The following is a 24855-nucleotide window of genomic DNA, read 5'->3' on the forward strand; positions in this document are numbered from 1 at the left end:
TGAGGATGAGTGGAATAATTCTAGTTGGGAGAGCCTTCTGGGAGGAGCCTTTTGAGATAAACCTTGAAAGGAAGCACAGCAGAACCCCAGTAAACAGAGATATAGGAGCAAGCTAGAGAGAAAGGAGTTGTCTGAGTCTTGGGTGGGTTGAAGGATGGGATAGGAGGAGAGGGAGCAGACTATAAGGCAGGAGAGGTAGCATGGGCCTTGAGGGTCTTGGAAGGCTCTGGATTCCACCCTTGGGCTAGAAAGGTTTCTGAGCAGGGGAATGACAGGATTAAGAGGATGTTAACATCATCAAGACAGTGGCAGAGGATGAGCATGCTGTTAGTAGAATCAGAGGACTTATGTACTAGTTAGTTGAGAGTGAAAACCTTTTAGAGAAGCCTCTGTAGCTTATCATTGGCGAAGGAAATGGCAACCCACTCCAGTGTTCTTGCCTGGAGAATCCCAGGGACAGAGGAGCCTAGTGGGCTGCCGTCTATGGGGTCACACAGAGTCGGACACAACTGAAGCGACTTAGCAGCAGCAGCAGCTATAGCTTATCATAGGGCGTCCCTGGTGGCTCAGAGGTTAAAGTGTCTGCCTGCAATGTGGGAGACCTGGGTTCAATCCCTGGGTCAGGAAGATCCCCTGGAGAAGGAAATGGCAACCCACTCCAGTATTCTTTCCTGGAGAATCCCATGGATGGAGGAGCCTGGTGGGCTACAGTCCACTGGGTCGCAAAGAGTCAGACACGACTGAGTGACTTCACTTTCACTTTCTTTAGCTTATCATGGAGGGAGGGAGACAGAGATGGAGGGACTAGGTCTCCCTGGAAGTGACGGGAGAGGCTAGCGCAGGTGGACTTGCAGAGGTGTGGCCCTGGGCACAGAATCTGAGAGCAGACTTTTCCTTGGTGAGACCAAGGAAACCATATTGAGAAACCAGAGCGAAACCTCTCAAGCAGATGGCTGCATGGAACAGGTGCAGGAAAAGCAGCACCTGGTGAGGGGGCACCTGCACTGAAGCAGCATCAGGCTCCCCACGTCCCACCCCCGGCGTTTCCCTGGCACCCATCCTTCCTGCCTCTGCTCTGGCCACACCTCCTCCCTGAGGCTGCCCTTTCCTTTCCTTGTGGTGAGAACTACTCCTCTTGGCTCCTTCCACCACAAGCAGTCTCCCCCTCACTCATCATCAGCTCGCTCCTGCAGACCTTGAGCTCCGCAGGGGAGGCTGTGGCTGCCTCAGTCCTTGGCGTCGTGTCAGCACAGCGCACAGTCAGCACACGTGGGTGGTCCTGCGTGACATGGAGGCACAGCTGAAGAGCAGGTGGCTGGCCTCTCAAGTCTTAAAAAGAACCCATGCCTTTCACAGTTAGGAAGCCTTCTGTCACCTTTGAAAGCAGTTAGGGCCAGCAGCAAGGCAAGGGCCAGCTGGAAAGGGCCTGAGACATGGACTGAGGTCAGGAGAAGGCAGACACTTTCATGGTTTGGGGGCTTTAGTGTGAAGGGGGCAGGAGCTGCTGCAATAGGATGCAGCTTCATTAATTTTTAAATAAGAGAATAAGGTGATTTCAAGCTGCCAGGGGAAAGGCTGTGAAGAGGTGAGGGTGAAGCTACTGTAGAGGGAATAATAGGAGAGGCATCAAGTCACTCTGGATGTGGTAGGAGGGGTTGCCCTGAGAGTCAGGCGGGCAGGACCTGCCTGTGGGTGCGGATCGGAGAGCAGGGACCGCTGTGTGTTGAGCCTGGGGCAGAGAGGGCAGCGAGCAGTCAGTAACCAGTGTTTAGTCCCAGGGCCACAGCAGCAAGGCCCTGCTTGTCTCTTGGCCTGTGTGCCTCTCCATCTGTGATCTTTAATTTAAAGACCGATCTTGCTTTGTGAATATGTATCCACAAGGGTGGTTCCAGAGTTTGAAAATAGAAAAGAACTAAATAATCAGGAGCTCTGGTTAGCATTGCTCCCCAGAGAGGAGAAAAGAACGTTGTGGGCAATATGTCTCTAAGCAACACAATGAAATGCTTCTGAAGTGGGTATTAAAGAAGCTACAAGAGCTACTAATTAATTCAAATATAGCTCCTGTGCTGTGAGATGCATCCTGCTTCTGTATTGGCCTTCAGGATAGCAGCAGTCTTGGTTTTGTCTGGCTGTATAAGTCACGTGCATGTGCTCAACATGGAAAATTTGGACAAAGAAGTTTGAGGAAGAAAATGGAAATGACCCATGGTTTCATCAAGCAGACATAACGGCTTAATATTTTGTTGTATTTCTTCCCACCATACTTTCAGACAATTGAGCTTGTATCTTGTTTTTTTAAACTTTATTTTATATCATGATCATTTCCCTTGTCATTAAATGTCCTTTGAAAGTGGCCATATCCATTCTATGGTATGTATCATGGGTCAGATTCTATGGGGTTCCCTCAGCACCACCACATTATTTCTAACAATGCTGCAATGAATATCTTTTACTTAGGTTTTTTTTTTTAACACCCCTGATTATCTACATAAGTTAGAGTTGTAGAAGATAAATTATCTCAGGCTATGAATGCATTTACGCACTTAACACGTTTGACCTTGCCTCCTCCCAGATCCTTAATTCAAACTTATGTCACACTAACAGCCTGTGAGTGACCATGGCCCCAGGGCCCAGTGAACACCAAGTGCCAGGCTGGGAACACAGACCAAGCCCAAAATGTTTTTGCCAATGTGATGCATGGAAATAATCTTTTTGCTTTAATTTACAAGGTATAGGGTACTTTTTCCCTAGTTGTTAAATTATTTTTTATTTAATACGTCCTTGGGATTAAGTTTGACAACTTCATTGAGAAAGAATTCACGTACCATGCACATCACCCACTGAACTTCAGTGGTTTTAGTGTGTTCACAGAGTTGTGAGATGCAAACCTGAGTTCCTTGGAGTGAGAATGAATGTGGTGTGGACCGCACGGGGGGAGATGGTACTCGAGGAGAGGAGAGTGAGTAAGCTAGTACCGATCAGGCGCCTGCCGTGTGCTTGGCAGCGAGCAACTGCTAGGCAGAGGCTGTCCCAGGAGGCTTGTAACACAAAAAGATGGATGAAATTTCCATTTGTTTTGACATTTTATCCCAGAATGAAATAATGAATTGTATTTCTCATCCCAAGCAGAAATACATTGGTGATTACAGACTTTATTACCCAATCCCAAAGTTCATGAAACAAAACTTGTCTCTTGTTTGGTCTGGTAAACACATTCATTACACAATCAGAGGTTTGGTATTTTAGGGCCTAAAAAAGAATGATCACTGTACCTCCTGATGGCCCAAAATAGAAATGTCCTTAATAAACACTTTGTATTCCAGGATGTCTAATGGCAATATTAGAAGACCATTACTCATCTTAATCATATTTACCAGCTCTAAATAAGACTGGAATTATGGACGACTGTGAGGCAGTAATTTTAGTGAACTACAGGCCTTCCTCCCCCACCCCCCATTTTTTTTTTTTTTTGCAGAGCGGTACGACTTGGCGAATCTTAGCTCTCCAACCAGGGGTAGAATCCATGCCCCCTGCAGTGGTAGCATGGAGTCTTAACCATGGGACTACCAGGGAAGTTCTCAGGCTTCCCTTTATGAGCCATTTCTTTGAGAGATCTGAAAATACCAGCCTAACTTGTTGACGCTTAGGGTTTTGTGAAGCAAGGAATTTATAGGCAAGAATTGGGATGGGGAGCAGTGGTAGTATTTATTCTGCAAGGATGAGGAAAGGAATTGACTCAGGTAAACAGAGGCATTTTGAAAGGAGGAATTGAAGATGTTTACAAGTGTCTGCTTATGTGGGAGGCTAGGCTCACTGTCTGGTCTAAACAGAGTTCTTGTCAGTGGAACAGACCATTTTGTTAGTGTCCCAGTGTTTTCTTTATGTTTCAACTTCTTAAATGCTTATCCCTTTCTGATCTTAGACAAATCTTAACTCTTAACAAGGAAATTCTTGTCCTTGAGGAGTTTTCCTGGTGGCCTTTATAGGCTGGTGGACATGGGCTTCAGAGGCTGCACCCTTGCAACCCTGGCTGGGAAGTGACCTCCTGAGGCTAGGGGCCCCACCCACCTGACCTCATTCCCAGGAAAACTGGCCTCTTGATGCTGTTTGTTGTGGTCCCTGGATTGCAACTGAAAAGCATGACTGAATGTCGATTGCCCACCCAAGCTTTCTAATTAGCTAGTGAGTTCCATTTATTTCTAGGCACTCACTCTGAGGATGCAGGAAAAGTAAGCTCCAGTTTTGGGAAGTCTTATCTTTCTGTAGCACTTTCCCAGGTCATCCTCAGCCTTGTAAGATAATTCATGAGGGGTTGGGAGAGGGATGTTCCAAGCATAGAGCCAAGCCACTTTATTTTGCTTTTCTATCATCTCCTACTCCCATCCCTGGCTTCTTTCTTTGCTCCGTTGACTTGTTATCTTTTCAGACTCTCAGTTATAGTCATGGTTAGGCCCTGAGGAAACATCTACTCACTGAAAATTAAAACTTGCACTAATCAGTTTATACAATTTCTACTTCAGATTCCTCTGACTCACCATATGCCATAGAAGATTTGTATATCTTTTCTCCCTAAAAACTGCAAACAAAGATGATCATCTAGGGGTCTGCTGCTGCTAAGTCGCTTCAGTCGTGTCCGACTCTGTGAGACCCCATAGACGGCAGCCCACCAGGCCCCGCCGTCCCTGGGATTCTCCAGGCAAGAACACTGGAGTGGGTTGCCATTTACTCCTCCAATGCATGAAAGTGAAAAGTGAAAGTGAAGGTGCTCAGTCGTGTCCGACTCTTAGCGACCCCATGGACTGCAGCCTACCAGGCTCCTCCGTCCACGGGATTTTCCAGGCTGGCCCCCAACAGACATGAAGTTTAAATGTCACCCCTTTTCAGGCTCAAGTAGAGAGAGACAGAAGAGAGAGACGCTGAAATCCCACTGACAGTTTCCATTTGAACATATTAGAATATGGATTTAGAAAATAACATCTGAACCTCATTTTGGAAATGGAACTCTTCCCAAACCACTTGGCTGTGGCAGGGGCCTCTGCAGATGAAGTCTTGCTTTAGCAGCGCTGGGCTGGGCTGGGCTGGGCTTGATGGGGCCTTTCAGTAACTGAACCTTTGCTTGAAAGACTGTGCTGTCTGCTGGCCAGCAAGAGAGACTCCTCCCCATCATGAGCCTGTCTCCTCCTCCCCTCCTGCCAGCTGAGTGTTCCGCAGAGCAGAGCAGAGCAGTGAGCTCCATTAGCCTTTTTCTTTGAATTGTTGTTACAATGCCAGGGTGGCTTCCAGAACCTCAGAAAAGAAGGGTTGAAGCTCAAGGCTTGGCTCCCCAGTTGCGGTAGCATAGTGGGGCATTTAGGATTCCTGAAATTAATAGTTGATGAGGAGTTAAATAATTTCACAGTTTTCCCCCTGAATATTCCAGCTGGTCATTTCTTTAAGGCACTTGTTTTTTTCCCTCTAGATTTGTCTACCTCTGAATACATTTTTCTCCTTTTGAACCATACTCCTTACAATTGAATCCTCATCATTGTTAGAAAGCTTGTTTTAAAGATATGTGGTGACAGTATATTCAAAGTCTTAGGTTCTCATACTTTTATTTACAAACAAAGCCAACCCCTTCATATGTATTCATCACACAAGAAGCAGAGCAGTTCACAGATTTTGTCTTCAGGGGCTGTTAATGACTGGAGCTATTCTCCTCAGGATTGAGAAGTTATGACTTCTCCAAGTATCTTTAAGTAGATTCATTGTTTGCTGAGAATCAGGATAGTGGGTTAAGAAGGAGTGCATTATTTTTTACTGAGTAGATACTTTCCTTGAAGATAATTCATCAGTTATGTAGGCCATGGCATTTGGGAAACTCCCAGGAATGTTGTTCTATTTAAGAATGCTGAGTTAGTGGTTTATTCTTGATGTTGAATGGGTGGTCAAGAGCTTATACTGGGGAGATGGTGGCCTGAGCCTAGAGAAGCAAAGTGAGCTGACCGCCGCAAGACCTCAGCCTCTTCAGCTCCTTGCCACTTGCGGTGTGCTGTTCAACAGCCTTATTTCTAATTCTCAGTCTGAAGCCTGAAACTGAAACCTCATAAGCCCCTTTGAAGAATCATATAAAATTGTGTCTTATACATATACATTTAATATACATTTACCTGCCCATGGAAGAAACCATTAATTGGATATTGGTAGCAAACTTGTTGAAAAATCTATCAATGGAGTTTTAACACTAGAAATATTTTATATAAAATAAAATATATATATATAAAATAAAATTTTGAATAAGGACCAGGCATGATGACATGTTAAACTGTTGCAAGTAGATATTTGGTCTTTTGAGTAAAAGTGGTCTCATCCCCAGGGACCTTAGTAAGCCTTCCAGTTCCTGTCCTGCCTGCCACCCGCTTCCTGGTTCATGGGTGTGTAGAACACTGAGGATGGAACAAATTGGCATGACATGTTAACAGTTTTTATATGTAATATGAGCAGATGAAGGCTTTATTGTCAACTATAACTTACCAAGTACCCATTGTTCCTTGGTCCTCAATGATATGCATTAAAAAGCTGATTTATTTGTTCATTTTCTTGGGTAAAACAACAAGCTGATGTTAATCGTGAATGGAAATAATTTTTCTCAACAGGATATGTGGCTCATGAATTTATTTTGGATACAAGACCCTTCAAAAAGTCTGCAAATATTGAGGCCGTGGATGTGGCCAAGAGGCTTCAAGATTATGGTGAGTGGTCTCACAGGAAAGACCCCCCTTAAGGAGAACTTGGGTTTCTGACATTTATGCAGCTGCCCATCCTGGTTATGGACCACAGACTGAATGTGTTTGCACCACAGTAAACTGATCCATAGGCTAAATGGCGAGCCGTAGACTGTGGGTAAAAAAAAAAACTATGGCCCTATGGCCCCACAGATTCTGTCCTTTGAAAGATATTAAATCACGTATCTTGAATCCATCAACAGCTAGGAAAGGAGTCTTTGTTGTTAACAAAATTTAAAATCCCAAAGAAAATGACTGCTGTCTTCTGTCCATGTTTCTGGTAAATTATTTGACCTATCCCACTCCAAATAGACAGAGAGGGCCATGAAGAGGTAAGTTGCTGTGATGGTAGAGGCAGTGGAGAGCCTACAACGTGTAGGAGTATTGGAGGAATGGCATTTGAGATTCATGGCCATTGAGCCCCCTCAGCTGTGGCATAACTGTTTCAGCTGCTGCTGGAGATGAAGGAATAGGTGCACCTTGTTTTCACAGAGATGATGCAGTTTTCTTTGAAGCTTTTTTTTTTAATCTGTGTATTGTTAGTGGACGTTCACTCAGCACAGGCTTTATTAAAATACGTTTTCTTAGTGACATTAATAACACCAAAGACTCTTCATTTCTCAGGAAGGCTAAGTTGGGGAGAACTTTGCCTTTTGATGAATGTGGAGTCTTATCTGAATTTTAAGATGATTTGAATGACTTCTTTTAATAAGGAATGTGAAAACTTTAATAATTTTATAGTTTTACTACCATAACAGGAGTCCCACATAGTCACATAGTGACTCATTTCCTCCCATGAATGAATGATCTTATTATGCAGAGTTACCCTGATAATAAATGGGAGAACCAAAGATGGTTTTCATTAATGAAATTAGCAGTTGCTTAAGAATCTCCTCTTGACCACTCCTGTGACCTGACTTAACCTCCCGACTAGTAACTGATTCAGGCTGAGGCTTCATTTCTGGGGTGTGTGGTCTGTTTCCCACATCCGACTGCAGCAGCATTTGCAGGGAGGGAGGCGGGGGATGGGGTAGAAGAGAAGTGGTATTTGGAGTTACTGCCCAGTATTCCCAAATTCGGTTCTGTCTACATCCTTGATATTTTGATGTTTAATAGAGTGATGGCTACACTTGCCATAGGCTCAGGATGGTCTAGGTGTCTGGCACATAGGAAGCACCCAACAATTGTGTTTAACAAGTGAGAGAATAAGTGAATGGCTCTAGAAACAAACGAACAATGAAGATGACAACACAGATTCTGGGTCTTCATCACACTTACTGAATCAGAATTCCAGGGATGAGGCACAGTGATCTGTATTTACAAGTACTTCATGGATGAATCTTATCAGGTTGTGTGAAGGGCACCCTGCCAGAGGGCAGAGATTTCCAAACTTAACTTTGTTTTTTTAACTTTTAAGAATTTTTATATTGGAGTATAGTTGATTAACAGTGCTGTGATTAACCTGATTCTGAGTTTTTAAAGGCTCATACCTTGGATTTCCTGAATCAGAGTCAAAATCCAGGAATCTGTGTTTCCATGACAACTCAGATGGTTCCAGATATGGGAACCACTATTGTAGAAAATATTGGGCTGAATTTGTTCACTCGTGGAATTGAGGTTGGACTTAATGGGTAATGAGATCAGCTTGTTTAAAAAGAAGACTCTTTCTGATTTGGGTGACACAGTTATATGCATTTGTCAAAATTAAATGGTACTTAAAATTTGTGCAAACTATCACAAAAATATGGAAACAGATATTGAATTCAGATATGGAACTCTAGTTAATGATATGCATGCTAAAGGGGGAAGGGTATAAATGACTGTAACATGCTTGAAAATGCATCAAAAATAAGGCAAATGCCTTAGATATGTGATAGGAGTAGATGACTGTGCTTAGTCACTCAGTCATGTCTGACACTTTGTGACCCCATGGACTGTAGCCCATCAGGTGACTCTGTCCATGGGGGTTCTCCAGGCAAGAATACTGGAGTGGGTTGCCATGCCCTCCTCCAGGGGATCTTCCCAACCCAGGGATTGAACCCGTCTCCCACACTGCAGGTGGATTCTTTGCCAGCTGATATGTGATAGGAATAGATGACTAGATACATGATAAAGCAAACAGAGCATCATTGTAGAAGCCATGTAGGTGTATGGGTGTTCACTCTATAGTCCTTTCAACTTACCAGTATATTTGAAAAATGTTATAATAAAATGTTGAGAAGACAATCCTTTAAACAATGCAGGCATGACTCTAAAGCACCCCATGTAATGATGCACACCAGAATTTGGGAACCATTGACCTCCAGGGCAAACTTAGTTGACAGGAATATCAACCTAGAGGCTGTTCTTCATCTTTTAAAGTTTCACCGGAAAAATTGTAAGAATTGGGGAAAAGTTCTTTTTGGCTTTTGTCCAGGAAATCTCTCTCTCAATCATATTTTATAAATTCATCTTAATATGTGAAAACTTTTGGAAACATAGAAATACCTTCAGCCTGTATTCAGTGTAAAGACAAAGACTTTATACATCCTGGCCAAGACTCAGTTTCCTCATCTGTAAAATAAGGACAGTAACACTCACATCAGGGTCCTTAATGCTTGTTACCTCATTATTTAGCTTTTGGTAGGCTACAATATTTTAATTTCTCTTAATTGCAAGTAATACATGAACATTATAAAAAGATTCTAAAACACAAGGTAAAATAAAAACCCTAGTCTCATTTTATGCCAATAATTCTGTTTAAATTTTAGTATTTATTCTTCTTTGAAACAGCTTCCTTCATAAAATATACACATATATATAAAGTATGTATATATACACACATGCAAATGTATGTGTGTGTGTATATATATATATGCATATATAATATACTGTCATTTTAAAAATAAGACAATATCGTTATGTAGCCTGCCCTTTTCACTTAAATTGGGTAAACGTTCAGAGCCATTAACAAATATAAATTTAAATACATGGAATGGTTGCATATTTATTGTATGGATACCCAGGAAGATTTGCCTACCTGATCCTCTGCTGTTGGATGTCATGTTATTTCCTAAGCTTTTCTTCCATAAACAGTGCTGAAGTGAATCCCTAGACATATACAATAGCAAATTTTTCAGATTGTTTTCCTTGGAATACATTTTAAGAAGGGGAGGGTCTCTTCTTCCAAACTGGGGAGGTCAAAGTTAAGTGACACAAATTCCCCCATCTCCTTGGCAGGATTTCATGCCCCCACCATGTCCTGGCCGGTGGCAGGCACTCTCATGATTGAGCCCACCGAGTCGGAAGACAAGGCGGAGCTGGACAGATTCTGCGACGCCATGATCAGCATCCGACAGGAAATTGCCGACATTGAGGAGGGCCGCATCGACCCCAGGGTCAACCCACTGAAGGTACACAGGCGCTGGTTCTTTATCTAAAATATCCCAGAGAGCAGAAAGCAGTGTCTGGGTGGGGTGCTGGCAACCTCTGAACTCGACTGGAAGATGACATCCTTGCCTAGAATAAGACTGTTCTTCTGAGAGGATAAATTCATTACCTGAAAGTTTAAATCTTGAATCAACACAGCAGTGGTTACTCAAGTATAATGTGGTTATTTCTGATATGTTCTAATTTTAAATATCTATTTAGTGGTCACTTGTTGGTTTTATATATCTGTTTGGTGCTGTTCACCCCACAAGGACCCAGTTGGCTGTCAAAGGAGGGAGCAGAGACTGATGGACTTTATAGCTAGAGAAGTCTTACCATTCTGTATCTCTGATGCTCTCTACTGAGATTATTTACCTTTTACACTCTGGATAAAGATATTCTCATATTGGAATAGTTACCTCTTAGAACAACCAGACTGGTACTTGGCCTGAATATTTTACCATGTTTACGGCCTACTTTGGAGAAAAATTTGTTCAACATTGCTTCGCCTCTTCAAAACTATGTTCCTTTTATATCTGGTCAGAGCCCTAAGAGTTCTGTATTAGGTCCAGCCACTGTTAAGCTGAGGGATCGTGAACTGAAACTACCGCAAAGGCTGTGGTTGTGTCGTACGGCTCCAAGCCAGAGAAGCAGTCTGAGATGCACAGAGGAGCTCAGTCCAGAGCTGCCCCGCTGAAGCACCGGGGCCAATGACTGGCAGGAAAAGGCTGGTCCCGTGCGAGTCTCCTAGGATAGTGGAGGAATCTAATATGATTTGCTCTCATTGTTTTTTTCTCTGGATACTGATGATTCTTTCAGGATTTAGACAATTTTTTTAAAAAATGGCAATAGATGTCTAAAAAATATAATACTGAGATACAAAAGCAAGTGGAGGATAAAACACACACAGGATACTATAAGGTTTAAAAGTGTACCAAACTAAGCTCTATGCAGTTTATTAATATATACAGTAATAGTATAAAAATATGAGAATCATGACAACAAAATTCAAGATAGTGGCTGGCACTGGTGAAGAGGACCAGCAGTAAGATGGAGAGGGGATAGGCTGGCATGGTCAACAGTATCTGTAATGTTTCTTATTTTAAAAGCTTAAGCAAACATGACAAAATGTTGATTTCTGTTGGGTGGTAAATGTGCTATTATGTTATTGTAACTTTCTGATATTCGAAATATTTCACAATAAACATTTTCCTAACAAAATTCCCTTCCCCACAAACTGAAACAAAACCACCACCCTCCATCCGTGGGCTTTCATCAGCTCACTGGCAGATGTGATGAACAGAGGGGAAGGCAGGCATCTGCTCTGACCCCTCTCCTGTCCATTGTCTCTGTCTCAGATGTCTCCACACTCCTTGACCTGCGTCACATCCTCCCACTGGGATCGGCCGTATTCCAGAGAGGTGGCAGCATTCCCGCTTGTAAGTGCTCCTCTGAAGCTGGACGTGCCAGCTGGTCCAGGTTCACGTGCGTATGAGGGGCCATCACCCACTCTGAGGGCTCCGCTCTTGCCGCCTCCTCACTGTAGTGACCATATGTAGGCTACCTTCGCAGAACGACACAACACAGGAATTGGCTTTCCAAGTTCTGAGGTCAGGGTGGCAACCACACAGTGCCAACCTGCGCACAGTGCAGGAAGACCAAATAAGGGTCTGTCTAGTGGGTCAGTGTTTCCTACCATCATCCTTTTAATTATGTGAAGATGCTCTGCAGTCTGGTGGAGCAGGGGTGGGAGATTTGGAGGGATGGTGACGAAGGAGGCTGGATTTTAGCTTCTTATAATTTTTGAGTACTTTCTGGGCCAGTGATCTCTCAGGTGTGGGAGCAGCATTGCAGTCTCCTCCCCACCCCACCCATCCAAGAAACTTCTCAGGATATCCCAAGTCATTTCTGTCTTTTGTCCCCTGCAGCCCTTTGTGAAACCAGAGAACAAATTCTGGCCAACCATCTCCCGCATTGATGACATCTATGGAGATCAGCACCTGGTTTGCACCTGTCCACCCATGGATGTTTATGAGTCCCCATTTTCTGAACAGAAGAGGGCCTCTTCTTAGTGTTCTCTCCCCAAGTTCAAGTGACTGACCTGATGCGCTTTGGAGCATCTCGTATTTCATTTTCCACCACAGACTCAAGTAGGGGTTTTATATACTGTGTATATTCTCTCAAGGTAAATGTAAATACAGTTAGCACAGTGGGTAGAAGGTCATCGCTGGAAGATTGATTTGCTTCAGTGTCTCTGCTTTCACACACAGCAGTTGCCTTGATTGGGACCATTTAGTTTTTTTGCATAGAAGATTCAGAGTGTGCTAGTAACTTTCACTTCAATGTAGCAAGTTTGAAGATGTTATAGAGGCTATACTGGCGATCCAATAGGTATTTTTATTCCAAATAAGTCCTTGTGGACTGTGCCATCTGTGGGAAACCCCAGGGCAAATGTTTACATTTTGTATACACTGAAGAAATCTTTTTCCTCCTACTAATTTACTCAATTTGTAATAGCATTTCTGAGTGTTTTCATTTTTCCATATGTGTAGTTTTAAGTCTGCAATTAATATTCTAATAAAAGCATTCCAATTTGAAGAATGCCTTTTTGATCCAATTTTCAGCATTAACTCCCTCATAACCCTACGCTCAGAGGGGTTTGCAGGGTAATGAGAATATCCAGCCCAGTAGAACTGCTGCATTATCAGTTGTGTCTTTGGCTAAAGAACCCGTTTGTATGTCTTAGCAGTGATTGCCACTTTAGCCCTGTTAAAATTGTGTTCGGCTGCATATACCTGAAAAGCAACACAGCAGTTTAATCAAATAATTTATTTTTTCTCATGTAACAGTAAGTCCAGAGGTAGTAAGTCAAGAGCTAGTCTTCAGTCTTTCTATTCTGCCTCCTTTGTATATAGTCTTCATCCTCATGGTCCTAGGATGGCTGCTGTGTACCCGGGCATCAGATACCCAGTTCTAGGTAGGGAAAAGGAAGAGAAACGAAAGACAGAGTCTATCCAAGTTGGCTTCTTCTGGAATGTTTTTCCAGAGGTTCCACCCAATAACTTCTGCACTTTTACTGGCCAGGCTTGGTTCAAGTTGCACTCTGAGCTTCAAGGGGATATGCCCAGGTCTTTGACCTGGGCATGTTACTACCCCTAAGAAAATGAGAAGTTTGTTAACTGAAGAAAAGGAGAAGGAGTTTCAGGTAGGTAACTAGCATGCCTGTCACAAATAACTTTACTATGGAAATAGCAAAGTCTTCGGATGTTCTTCTCCAATTGTTCCTGAGTATCTGCTTTAATTCTGACTACTTGGTTCCTTATTACTCAAACAACTGTTATTTGACCTGTTATGACAGTGATCTGGATAAAAGGTCTGAGCACTCTACTGAATGCTCTGCAAGTGGTCTACTTAATCTCACACTTAAAAAGTCTGTAGAACTCTTCATTTTGGCCAAAGCAGTAGAGAAGTGATGGGATCCATGGTTCCTTTCTTATGTAATAATTAAATGATAAAGATCTGTATCCTTCTCAGTCCGTATTCCCTGGAGTATGTTCAGGGCAAAAGCAGGTGATTCAGAGGTTGAAGTAAACTGTTTGTCTTCACTGCTCATGTGTTTACCTGCATCTCTGCTTGTGTGGCGTCCTCCACTTGGAACACCTGTCCTGCCACCTTGCTTTGCTGGCTCCTGTTCTTCATGTTTCAGCAACTCTTCAGGTCTTCCACACGTCTCTGTGAAATGGGCTCTGTTATTTTCTAGTTTGGCACTCAGTCTGTTATCCTACACTCTCTGCACAGTTAATTATTCTGTATTCTTGGTTTTTATCTGCCTCACTAAATTCTCTGAGAGTGGGAATCATATCTTATTCATCACTGGATTCCCAGTGCCGAGCTAGGGCTTTCCACACAGCATGTGTTCAACAAACAGCTGTGGTTTTAGATCGTTAGCTGGAAGGACTTGCTTCTCCATTTCTTACCCCAATGCTTTACCAATCTAAGTCTGAGGACACCCCACTGAAGAAAAACTTGAGTCTGTAGAGCAGATACACTCATCCACAATCGCTGCCCCATGCTGATCCCAGGTAAAGGGGGGGGGGGCAGTGATAAAAAGTGGGGTTTCCCCAGTGCTAGTGGAGTGTCATTATCCATCACCTCTTCTATGGAAAGCAGTAAGAGGTAGGCTGGAGGCAGGAGTGTGACGTCAGTTAGGTCATTCTGCAGATTGTCCAGAGACAAGAATCCAGGAAGCAGGAGTTGGTGTCCAAAACGGAGCACACGCCTTTCGTAAACAGCACAGGACAGCAACCAGAGTACCTGCCCTGTAGTCAGACTGCCTAGGGTCATTCATATCCCGGCTCCCCTACATCCTACCTGCATCTCTCCGAACTTCAGACTCCTAATCTGTGAAATGCTATTACCTACCACTCATAGGTGGGACAGAATATATTGTTTGGAAGTGTCTGGTACAAAGAAAGTGCTCGTCAATGTTAGCTCTCATATCCTCATTCTAAACTTAGGGTCTGGTGTCCTATACTCTACACCCTATACTCCTTGACCCAGCTCAGGAGCCCAACTCCAATTTGACCTACCTTGCATTCAGATCCATCTTCCTTTCCCTTCCTAACAGTCCCTTTCCTCTGGACCATCAGAAAAGTAGAAGGAACATGAGTTGTGACTTCATACAGATTGCATTAAATTCTCAGATAAGCCAACTGTTTTGAGAAAACAGACAAATTCACTTATCTTTTCTTCATTTCAGTTATTTAAGGTATAAAATAGCAATAATAAAAATACTTACCTCAGCCTTGTTGGAAAGATTAAACAAGACAAAGTGAGCACTTGACATAGTGTCTGGCACTCAGAAATCACTAACTTATTCAGCAGACTGACTCATTATGTACCAGGTACCATTCTAAATGGCTTCCCTGGTGGCTCAGCAATCAAGAATCTACCTGCAATGCAGGAGATACAGGTTCAATCCCTGGAGCTGGAAGATCCCTTGGAGAAGGCAATGGCAACCCATCCCAGTATTCTTATCTGGGAAATCCAGACAGAGGAACCTGGTGGGCTACAGTCCCCTTCCAGCCTCTATAGTCCATAGGGTCACAAAGAATTGGACAGGATGAAGCACGGACACACACACAGCATTTCAGTGACAGAGGATACAAGATGAACAAAACAGTTAAGGCCTCTTTCATGGGGCATCAATTCTAGATGGACAAACACAAAGATTTCACAGGATTAAATATTCTTTAGAAAACAAAAACCAGTATGGTACGTGGCTAGGGGTTTGGGACTCCTTTCTATTAGATGGCAGGGAAGGAAGGATTCTCTTACAAGGTGACTTTCAGCCTAAAATCTGAACAAAATGAAACCAGCCATGACTAGATGTGGGGAAGAGGGATCAGGAAGAGGGAGAAGCATGTTTGAAGATGTTAGTATATGTATTTTCCATCTTTAAGCATTTGGCTATTTTCAGTCTCATATGTAAAGGGTTTAAAGAATCCCTGGGAAATAGGGTAGGAAGAAAGAAGATGAGGAATAAAGGCTGGGGTTGAAGAAAGGTGTTGGAGTATTTCTGAAATCAAGAACGGGGAGGAGGGATTTGAGCCTACAGTCAAGGTCACAGGGGATGAAAATGGGGTCCAAAAAGGGAAAAAAGGGGCCCTGGCTCAGGATGGAGGGAAAAGGAGAAAAGGTATGGGGGTGAGGGCTGGGGCTTGGTCCTTAGGTCAGGAAGGGAGGGAAGGATTTGTAACTGGGGAAGTGGGGAGAGAGAAATGAAAATGGGGGAAAGATGCAGGTTAGAAATAGGAAGGAAATGGGGGAGGAGGTGGTAAGGGCCTATGGTAGGGACGGGAAGGATTCAGATGCAGAAGAGGAAAGATCATCATTAGCTCAGTGACAAGACAGGTGAAAGACTGACAGGAAAGAAAGGTCAGATGACAGGGTGGGGGAGGTGGGTAAAAGTGCTCCAGGGTGAGAAGAGAGTCGAGAGCATGAGCACGAGGCCCAAGTAGGCAGGCGGGAAGGACTCCCTCAAATTAGGGAGAGGAGAGGAAATCGAGAGAATGGGCAGGGGGACAGTGCAAAAGCTGACTTGAGAGCAGTCTCACAAAAGGAAGGGGTGGAGGCAGGAGGAGGCCCAAACTTGGGAGGGAGGCAGGCTGGCAGGAAGCAGACGAAGAGGAGAGGCACAGTAATGAGGGGCAGGCAGCACATGGAGGTGGCAGAAGAGACAGGGTCTGCGTTCCCTGGGTGAGAAAGAGCTGGGAGGAGGGCCCAGATGCAGTAGAGTGGGGAGGCCCTTCGATAAAAAGGGTAGAGGGAGGACCCCATGATCAGGAGGGAAATGCGCATGGGAGGGAGGGCCCTGAGAGAAGAGGAAGGGCAAGAAGTCTTTCTTAGAAGTCAACTAGGCAGCAAGATTTCTGAACTGAGGAAAGCAAGTAAGAGCCAAACCTGAGGACAGAGGTAAGGAAGTGAGCAACAGAGGAGTGACTATCTTAGGGTTAGAATATCTGTGAAATTGAAAACTGAGAGTCCAGAGAGTGGCAAAGCCTTGAGGACAGAGCTAGTGGAAACTTCCCAGGGAGTCCGAGGGGCTGGTTGTGGCCACAGTAGACAGGGCCCCTGTTGCACCTGTGTGGGTGAGTGATGCTCTCCTACTGCTGCCTCTTCGTTCTGTTCAGGTGTAATTCTTACCACTTGCTTCATTCACTACTTGATCTCCTAGTCCTCCCCATTCAGAAGGGCCTCCCGGCTGTGGCTTTACCTGGCCAACTAACTTCAGAGCCTTTGTACACATTGTTCTTCTGGAGGTTTTCCCAGGTCTCTTCCCCACCTCTCATGTATAACTCCCTGGGAATGGGGACTAAGTCCCTGATATTAAAGAAGCTACAATCCCTGTTCTCAGATGACCTGTCTCAAAGTTTTGGAACACATGGTCAATCTGGGGGAGGGGGCAGTCTCTGGTGCCTGGAACCGGGAAGGGTTACTAAGATACGTTTTCTGTAAAAGCAGTGCTGCTTAACTATGGTTTAAGAGGCCTTTGAAGGCTAGCCTGGAAATCTACCTCTTTCCTCTGTATCATTGTTCCTACAGGAAATATTTACAAAATTCATCAAGAGATTTCATTTTCTACTTACGTTAAGCTACAGGTTATGACCATCATTCTTTTACAATTAAGTTCTAAAATGCAGGTTGGACAGTGCCTGCAACTTATTCTGAATTCAAGGGAATCAATGAATAATGGAAGGCTGAAAAAAAAATCAACTACAAATTATTTTTTTTAATGGACCTCCATGGCTCTCTGTGGGTCTGGATCTCTTATAGAGGTCTAGGATTTTCAGAACCAATGCAAGAGAGTTTTAGTGTGCTTTTGATCCACTTATTGCATTGTACTTTAACCTCACTAGTAAAAAAGCTTTTATATAGTTGGGAGTATGACATCTGCAATTTCCTACACAACCACGTCTGAGGAGCATTTGAAAAAAACAAAACAAAACGAAAACTTTGGTGAGATTCAGAAGATTTAAGTGTTTTAAGTCAGAGCCACAGTCATAAATTCCCAGAAAACAGGGTGGAATCCAACAGCACCAGGAGTGATGTCAGTCATTCCCCAAAAATGCAGAATTTCCCCCAACAGTGCTGCCACTGGGAACTTGATCCAAAATTGCTACTCACTGCAGTAGGAAGCAGCCAAAGCAGAATTAGATACAAACAGATTCTTTCTTAAAAGTCTGGCATAAAGAGTGGAAAAAGATAACTTGCTTGCATTCAAGACATTTTATCCAACGTGAACTACATAAGAATATTAAAGTTCCCTAAAATAGAAGAACTAGCTGTTTTTATTGGTTAAGAGAAGTGGCTTCAAATGCATTCCAAAAGACAATGAAGAAAATACTTTCCATGGAAGGAGACAGTTGGGTAGGCTGTTAAATAAACTCGCAAATAGCAAAGGAGTGAGTATAGTGTGTGGTGCTAGCCATGTTGTGGGGGGGAGCGGGGGAGAGTCAGCACTATTTCTGTATTTTGTCAGAAAGACTGCCTTTAGCCTGGGACAGTGCCTGCCATTCACAGAAGTGCTGTCAGACTGGGGTCTAATTCTCCTGAGGAGCAACAGGCAGTTTGGAGACAAGAGGCTGAAAGACCATCCTTACACAACTTACAGCCTCAGTACCATCCTTACACAACTTCATTATTTCCCAGAAACTAGTTGCATTTAGGAATGAAGTCCAAGGTTTTTATATGAAAATGAGAAGAGTCTCTAAGAAGAAACAAGTGCCATGCAACAACCACTGAGACATTTTCAGATGAAATTCAGTCAGCTTACACACAGGTTCTCTTTAGTGTCCAAACCTGGAGAGCAAAAGGATGTAATATAAAAATACTGGAGTTAATAGTCAATACAGTGAAGCAGATAAAGTAGTGGTTAAGTAACACAGCAATGAGTTTCAATTCTAAGTCTGCTCCTGACTACCTTTAGTGACTAAGGGTGAATAACTCTCATCTCCAGTAAAGTGGAGATGATGCCATTTGCCTCACAGGGTGTGTATGAGTAGGAAGTTGGAATGAACACTACCAATGGTGCTCAATTCTTTTTGGACACAGAATGAACACACATGGGAATAGCTGCTATCCCTGCTCCAAAGACATGGGTATGCAAGTGAAAACCTTCTCTTCCCCCCATTTAAAAAAAAAAAAAAAGGTTCAAGGAAGAAGAGGAAAACTCCAGGTGGCAGAAATGAAGAGGGAACCCAAAGGACCTGACACTGCAAGGCCAATGGAGGTGGCTGGACTGGATGTGTCTTAGGAACTGGCGTTCCAAAGATGCCAGGGCAGAGAGATGTTAGGAATTGAGGCTGCAGGTATAATGGATAGTAAGAAGTAGAGATGGGGTATGCTTAGAATGGGCAAAGTTCTGTCCCAGTAGGAGGACTGAAAACTTGGTATCTCTAGTTCAGGGTCACAGCAGGAAAGCAAGATTTCCCTCCCAGGCCATGGGTGGAAACAAAGTCACTAACAAGAATCTTTGCTGCATGTGAACACAGAAGTCAAATTCATACTAGCTGCATTGTGAAAGAGTCCCATTCAACAAAATTAACAACTAGGTTCAGTTAAACAGTGGACTAGACTCAGAAAATTCAGTGAATTGGAAGATCTAAGGAAATTACCAGACTGTAGCACAGAGGGGGTAAAGAGATAGATGTAAGAGATGGTATGGAGGGTAGACTGCTGCAAACTTCTAGGAGGCTGAGAAGGAGATAGAAAAAATGAGAGGAGCAATTATATTTAAAGGAAAAATTAAAAATTCCAGAAATGCATTTTCAATTTAAAGGAATACAGTGAATCCCAAGCAAAGCAAATAGAAATTAATCCACACCTAGATAGATTTTAGTGAAACTCAGAAGTTATTAGAGGGAAAAATGTACATCCTTCAAAGAAATAATCAAAATGACACCCAACTTTCTTCAGCAATAAAAGATGTCAGAACACAATGGAATACCTACAGGATGCGACAGAAAGATAACTGGGAACCTACAATTCTAAACCCAGACAATTTAGCTTTCTAAAATCAGTGTGGAAAAAAGACACTTTCAGCCCACAAAGAGAAAACTTACTGTTCATAGATTTTCACTGAAAACTCTGGTACAAAAACATCTTGAAGTATTCAACAAGAAACAGTAAGTAAATAGACAAAACTTATCAAGTAAATCAGTAAGTCATGTTTAAAATAACGAGTTTTAAAAATAAGTTATAACAAATATTTAACATTAACATGGAAAATAGGTCAGAAAAGATAGTTTGAAGGGAAATAAAAATATACTTGTTTTATTCAGGAAAAAACTGAGCTAATTGACCATTTTATAAATATCAGTATCAATATGCTCTCATGTGTAGGTACATTGAAAGATTAAGGATGATAACAGAATGATAGAAACATTACCTTTTGGTCATGGGTGTGTGTGTTGGGGGGTCGGGGGAAGATAAAATCTGCTTTAAATGTAAGAACAAGGAGGAAAGACAAGATTTGTTCCTGCATCCTCCAACAACTGCAATGACAGGAATATACATGCCAGGATAATAAACATAGAGATACTAAGTTTATCTATTAAGAGAAGACTATCCCAAAGCATAAAGTCCAATGAAATAAGTGTCAGATTTCAACATCTGAATGACTATATTTTGTTTATGAATACCTAAGTATAAAAATAAACAGAAAAGGCAACACTGAACTCATAATTTCTTAGGGAGGGGAATGGGCAAGGTGATTGATTCAAGTATGTCTTTGTTTATAGTATTTTATTTAAAATCTTAAGAATGATCCTAAAATGATCAATACTAGATAGCTTGTGTATATGCTAGTTTTATACTTTTTCATACTTTAAAAACAAACAGGAACTTCCATGGCAGTTCAGTGGTTAAGAGTTTGCCTTCCAATGCAGGGGGTGCAAGTGCGATCCCTGGTTGGGGAACTAAGACACCATATACCTCAGGGCCAAAAAAACAAAACATTTAAAAAAAAAAACAAAACAGAAACAGTATTGTTAACAAATTCAAAAAAGACCTTAAAAATGCTCCACATCAAAAAATCTTCAAAAACAAACAAACCCCAATAGGCACAGAACATAGCATAGATGTTACTTTCCTTCCATTTCCTGAGCCAGTTTCTTTGTAATAGAAGAGGAATGTCTTCTTTGTTGGGTTGCTCTTAAGTTTCAGTATCACTCATAATGTCTGACACATAAATGCTTGACAAATGTGAGTTTCCTCTCAAGAGTTCCTTTATTGTTAAACCTGTTTTTGAAAGGCTTCTTGGTGGGTATGGCATAAGCCCTCTTGAAGGAGGTCGTCATTAACCCCACCATAGAGCAGCCAGAACTTACACAAGACTGGGAAAGAGACTCTTGGAGGGCACAAACAAAACCTTGTGTGCACCAGGACCCAGGAGAAAGGAGCAGTGACCCCATGAGTGTCCGGGAGTCTCTGGCAGAGGTGTGGGTTGGTGGTGGCCTGCAGGTTTGGGGGCACTGCATGCAGCAGTGAGAGCATGGGACCTTTTGAAGGAAGTAATCTTCATTACCTCCACCATAGTGTGGCCTCAGGTCAAGTAACGGAATGAAAACAGCCCAGACCATCAACAGATTGGATTAAAGATTTACTGAGCATGGCCTCACCCATCAGAACAAGACCGTTTCCCCCTCAGTCAGTCTCTCCCATCAGGAAGTTTCCATTAGCCTCATGTGTATGCAGGTCAGGAAGCAGCAGTTAGAACTGGACATGAACAACAGACTGGTTCCAAATCCTGAAAGAAGTACGCCAAGGCTATATATTATCACCCTGCTTATTTTAACTTATATGTAGGGTACATCATGAGAAACGCTTGGCTAGAGGAAGCACAAGAGAGAAATATCAACAACCTCAGATATACAGATGACACCACCCTTATGGCAGAAAGTGAAGGACTAATGAGCCTCCTGATGAAAGTCAAAGAGGAGAGTGAAAAAGTTGGCTTAAAACTCAACATTCAGAAAACTAAGATCATGGCCTCCGGTCCCATCACTTCATGGCAAATAGACGGGGAAACAATGGAAACAGCGACAGACTTTATGTTTTTGGCTCCAAAATCACTGCAGATGGTGACTGCAGCAATGAAATCAAAAGATGCTTACTCCTTGGAAGGAAAGTTATGACCAATCTAGAAGCATATTCAAAAGCAGAGACATTACTTTATCAACAAAGGTATGTCCAGTCAATGCTATGGTTTTTTCCAGTAGTCATGTATGGATGTGAGAGTTGGACTATAAAGAAAACCGAGTGCCGAAGAATTGATGCTTTTGAACTGTGGTATTGGAGAAGACTCTTGAGAGTCCCTTGGACTGCAAGGAGATCCAAACAGTACATCCTAAAGGAAATCAGCCCTGAATATTCATTGGAAGGATGAAGCTGATTCATCATCATTCATTGATGATGAAGCTGAAACTCCAATACTTTTCGTCACCTGATGCGAAGAACTGACTCATTGGAAAAGACCCTGATGCTGGGAAAGATTGAAGACAGGAGGAGAAGGGGACAACAGAGGATGAGATGGTTGGATGGCATCACCAACTCAATGGACATGAGTTTGAATCAACTCCAGGAATTGGTGATGGACAAGGAGACCTGGTGTGCTGCATGCAGTCCATGGGGTCGCAAAAAGTTGGACACGACTGAGTGACTGAACTGAACTGATAAGCCTCTCATCCTTCTCCATCAGAGGGCAGACAGAATGAAAACCACAGTCACAGAAAACTAACCAATCTGATCACATTTGACCACAGCCTTGTCTAAACTCAATGAAACTATGAGCCATGCCCTGTAGGGCCACCCAAGACGGATGGGTCATGCTGGAGATTCCTGACAAAACATGGTCCACTGGAGAAGGGAATGGTAATCCACTTCAGTATTCTTACCTTGAGAACCCCATTAACAGTATGAAAAGGCAAAAAGATAGGACACTGAAAGATGAACTCCCCAGGTTGGTAGGTACCCAATATGCTTCTGGAGATCAGTGGAGAAATAACTCCAGAAAGAATAAAAAGATGGAGCCAAAGCAAAAACAGCACCCAGTTGTGGATGTGACTCATGATGGAAGTTAAGTCTGATGCTGTAAAGAGCAATATTGCATGGGAACCTGGAATGTTAGGTTCATGAATCAAGGCAAATTGGAAGTGGTCAAACAGGAGATGGCAAGAATGAACATTGACATTTTAGGAATCAGCGAACTAAAATGGACTGGAATGGGTAAACTTAACTCAGATGACCACCGTATCTACTACTATGGGCAAGAATCGCTTATAAGAAATGGAGTAGCCATCATAGTCAACAAAAGAGTCCAAAATGCAGTACTTGGATACAATCTCAAAAATGACAGAACCATCTGTTTCCAAGGCAAACCATTCAATATCACAGTAATCCAAGTCTATGCCCCAACCAGTAATGCTGAAGAAGCTGAAGTTGATTGGTTCTATGATGACCTACAAGACCTTTTAGAACTAACACCCAAAAAAGATGTCCTTTTCACTATAGGGGACTGGAATGCAAAGTAGGAAGTCAAGAAACACCTTGAGTAACAGGCAAATTTGGCCTTGGAGTACAGAATGAAGCATGGCAAAGGCTAATGGGGTTTTGCCAAGAGAATGCACTGGTCATAGCAAACACCCTCTTCCAACAAAACAAGAGAAGACTCTACACATGGACATCACCAGATGGTCAATAATGAAATCAGATTGATTATATTCTTTGTAGCCAAAGATGGAGAAGCTGCATACAGTCAGCAAAAACAAGACTGGGAGCTGACTGTGGCTCAGACCATGAACTCCTTATTGCCAAATTCAGAGTTAAATTGAAGAAAGTAGGGAAAACCACTAGACCTTTCAGGTATGACCTAAATCAAATCCCTTACGATTATACAGTGTAAGTGACAAATTCAAGGGGTTAGATCTGATAGACAACTGCCTGAAGAACTATGGATGGAGGTTTGTGACATTATACAGGAGGCAGGGATCAAGACCATCCCTAAGAAAAAGAAATACAAAAAGGCAAAATGGTTGTCTGAGGAGCCCTTACAAATAGCTGTGAAAAGAAGAGAAGTGAAAGGCAAAGGGAAAAGGAAAGATATACCCATTTGAATGCAGAGTTCCAAAGAATAGCAAGGAGAGATAAGAAAGCCTTCCTCAGTGATCAATGCAAAGAAATAGAGGAAAACAAAGAATGGGAAAGACTAGAGATTTCTTCAAGAAAATTAGAGATACCAAGGGAACATTTCATGCAAAGATGGGCACAATAAAGGACTGAAATGGTATGGACCTAATAGAAGCAGAAAATACTAAGAAGAGGTAACAAGAATACACAGAACTATACAAAAAAGATCTTCATGATCCAGATAATCACAATGGTGTGATCCCTCACCTAGAGCTAGACATCCTGGAATGTGAAGTCAAATGGACCTCAGGAAGCATCATTGTGAACAAAGCTAGTGGAGGTGTTGGAATTCCAGTTGAGCTATTTCAAATCCTAAAAGATGATGCTGTTAAAGTGCTACACTCAATATGCCAGCAAATTTGGAAAACTCAACAGTGGCCAGAAGACTGGAAAAGGTCAGTTTTCATTCCAATCCCAAAGAAAGGCAATGCCAAAGAATGCTCAAACTACCACACAGTTGCACTCATATCACATGCTAGCAAAGTAATGTTCAAAATTCTCTAAGCCAGGCTTCAACAGTACGAGAACCATGAACTTCCAGATGTTTAAGCTAGATTTAGAAAAGGCAGAGGAACCAGAGATCAAATTGCCAACAATGCTGGATCATCGAAAAAGCAACAGTTCCAAAAAAAATCTACTTCTGCTTTATTGACTATGTTAAAGCCTTTGACTGTGCGGATCACAACAAACCGGAAAATTCTGAGAGAGATGGGAATACCAGACCACCTGACCTGTCTCCTGAGAAATACGTATGCAGGTCAAGAAACAGAATTGGACATGGAGCAACAGACTGGTTCCAAATCCAGAAAGGAGTATGTCGAGGCTGTATATTGTCACTCTGCTTATTAAACTTATATGCAGAGTACCTCATGAGAAATGCTGGGCTGGATGAAACACCAGCTGGAATCAAGATTTCTGGGAGAAATATCAGTAACCTCAG

At 42.7% G+C, this 24855-nt stretch overlaps 1 protein-coding gene across 3 annotated transcripts in view; it reads left to right on the plus strand.

Moving 5' to 3' along the window:
* Nucleotides 1-12315, plus strand: part of GLDC (glycine decarboxylase) — a 92282-nt gene extending 79967 nt beyond the window's left edge. For 2 of the 3 annotated variants that reach the window (XM_055578122.1, XM_055578123.1), the window contains 4 exons: nucleotides 6633-6728; nucleotides 9981-10153; nucleotides 11528-11608; nucleotides 12098-12315. In XM_055578122.1, the coding sequence (XP_055434097.1) occupies nucleotides 6633-6728; nucleotides 9981-10153; nucleotides 11528-11608; nucleotides 12098-12241 (494 nt within the window). In that variant the 3' untranslated portion in view covers nucleotides 12242-12315. Of the gene's footprint in view, nucleotides 1-2102; nucleotides 2371-6632; nucleotides 6729-9980; nucleotides 10154-11527; nucleotides 11609-12097 lie in introns of those variants that run through there. The other variant, XM_055578124.1, reaches the window with a different exon arrangement.
* Nucleotides 12316-24855: the final 12540 nt, after the last annotated feature.

Source organism: Bubalus kerabau, chromosome 4, assembly GCF_029407905.1.
Source record: "Bubalus kerabau isolate K-KA32 ecotype Philippines breed swamp buffalo chromosome 4, PCC_UOA_SB_1v2, whole genome shotgun sequence".
In the NCBI taxonomy this organism is placed as follows: Eukaryota; Metazoa; Chordata; class Mammalia; order Artiodactyla; family Bovidae; genus Bubalus; species Bubalus kerabau.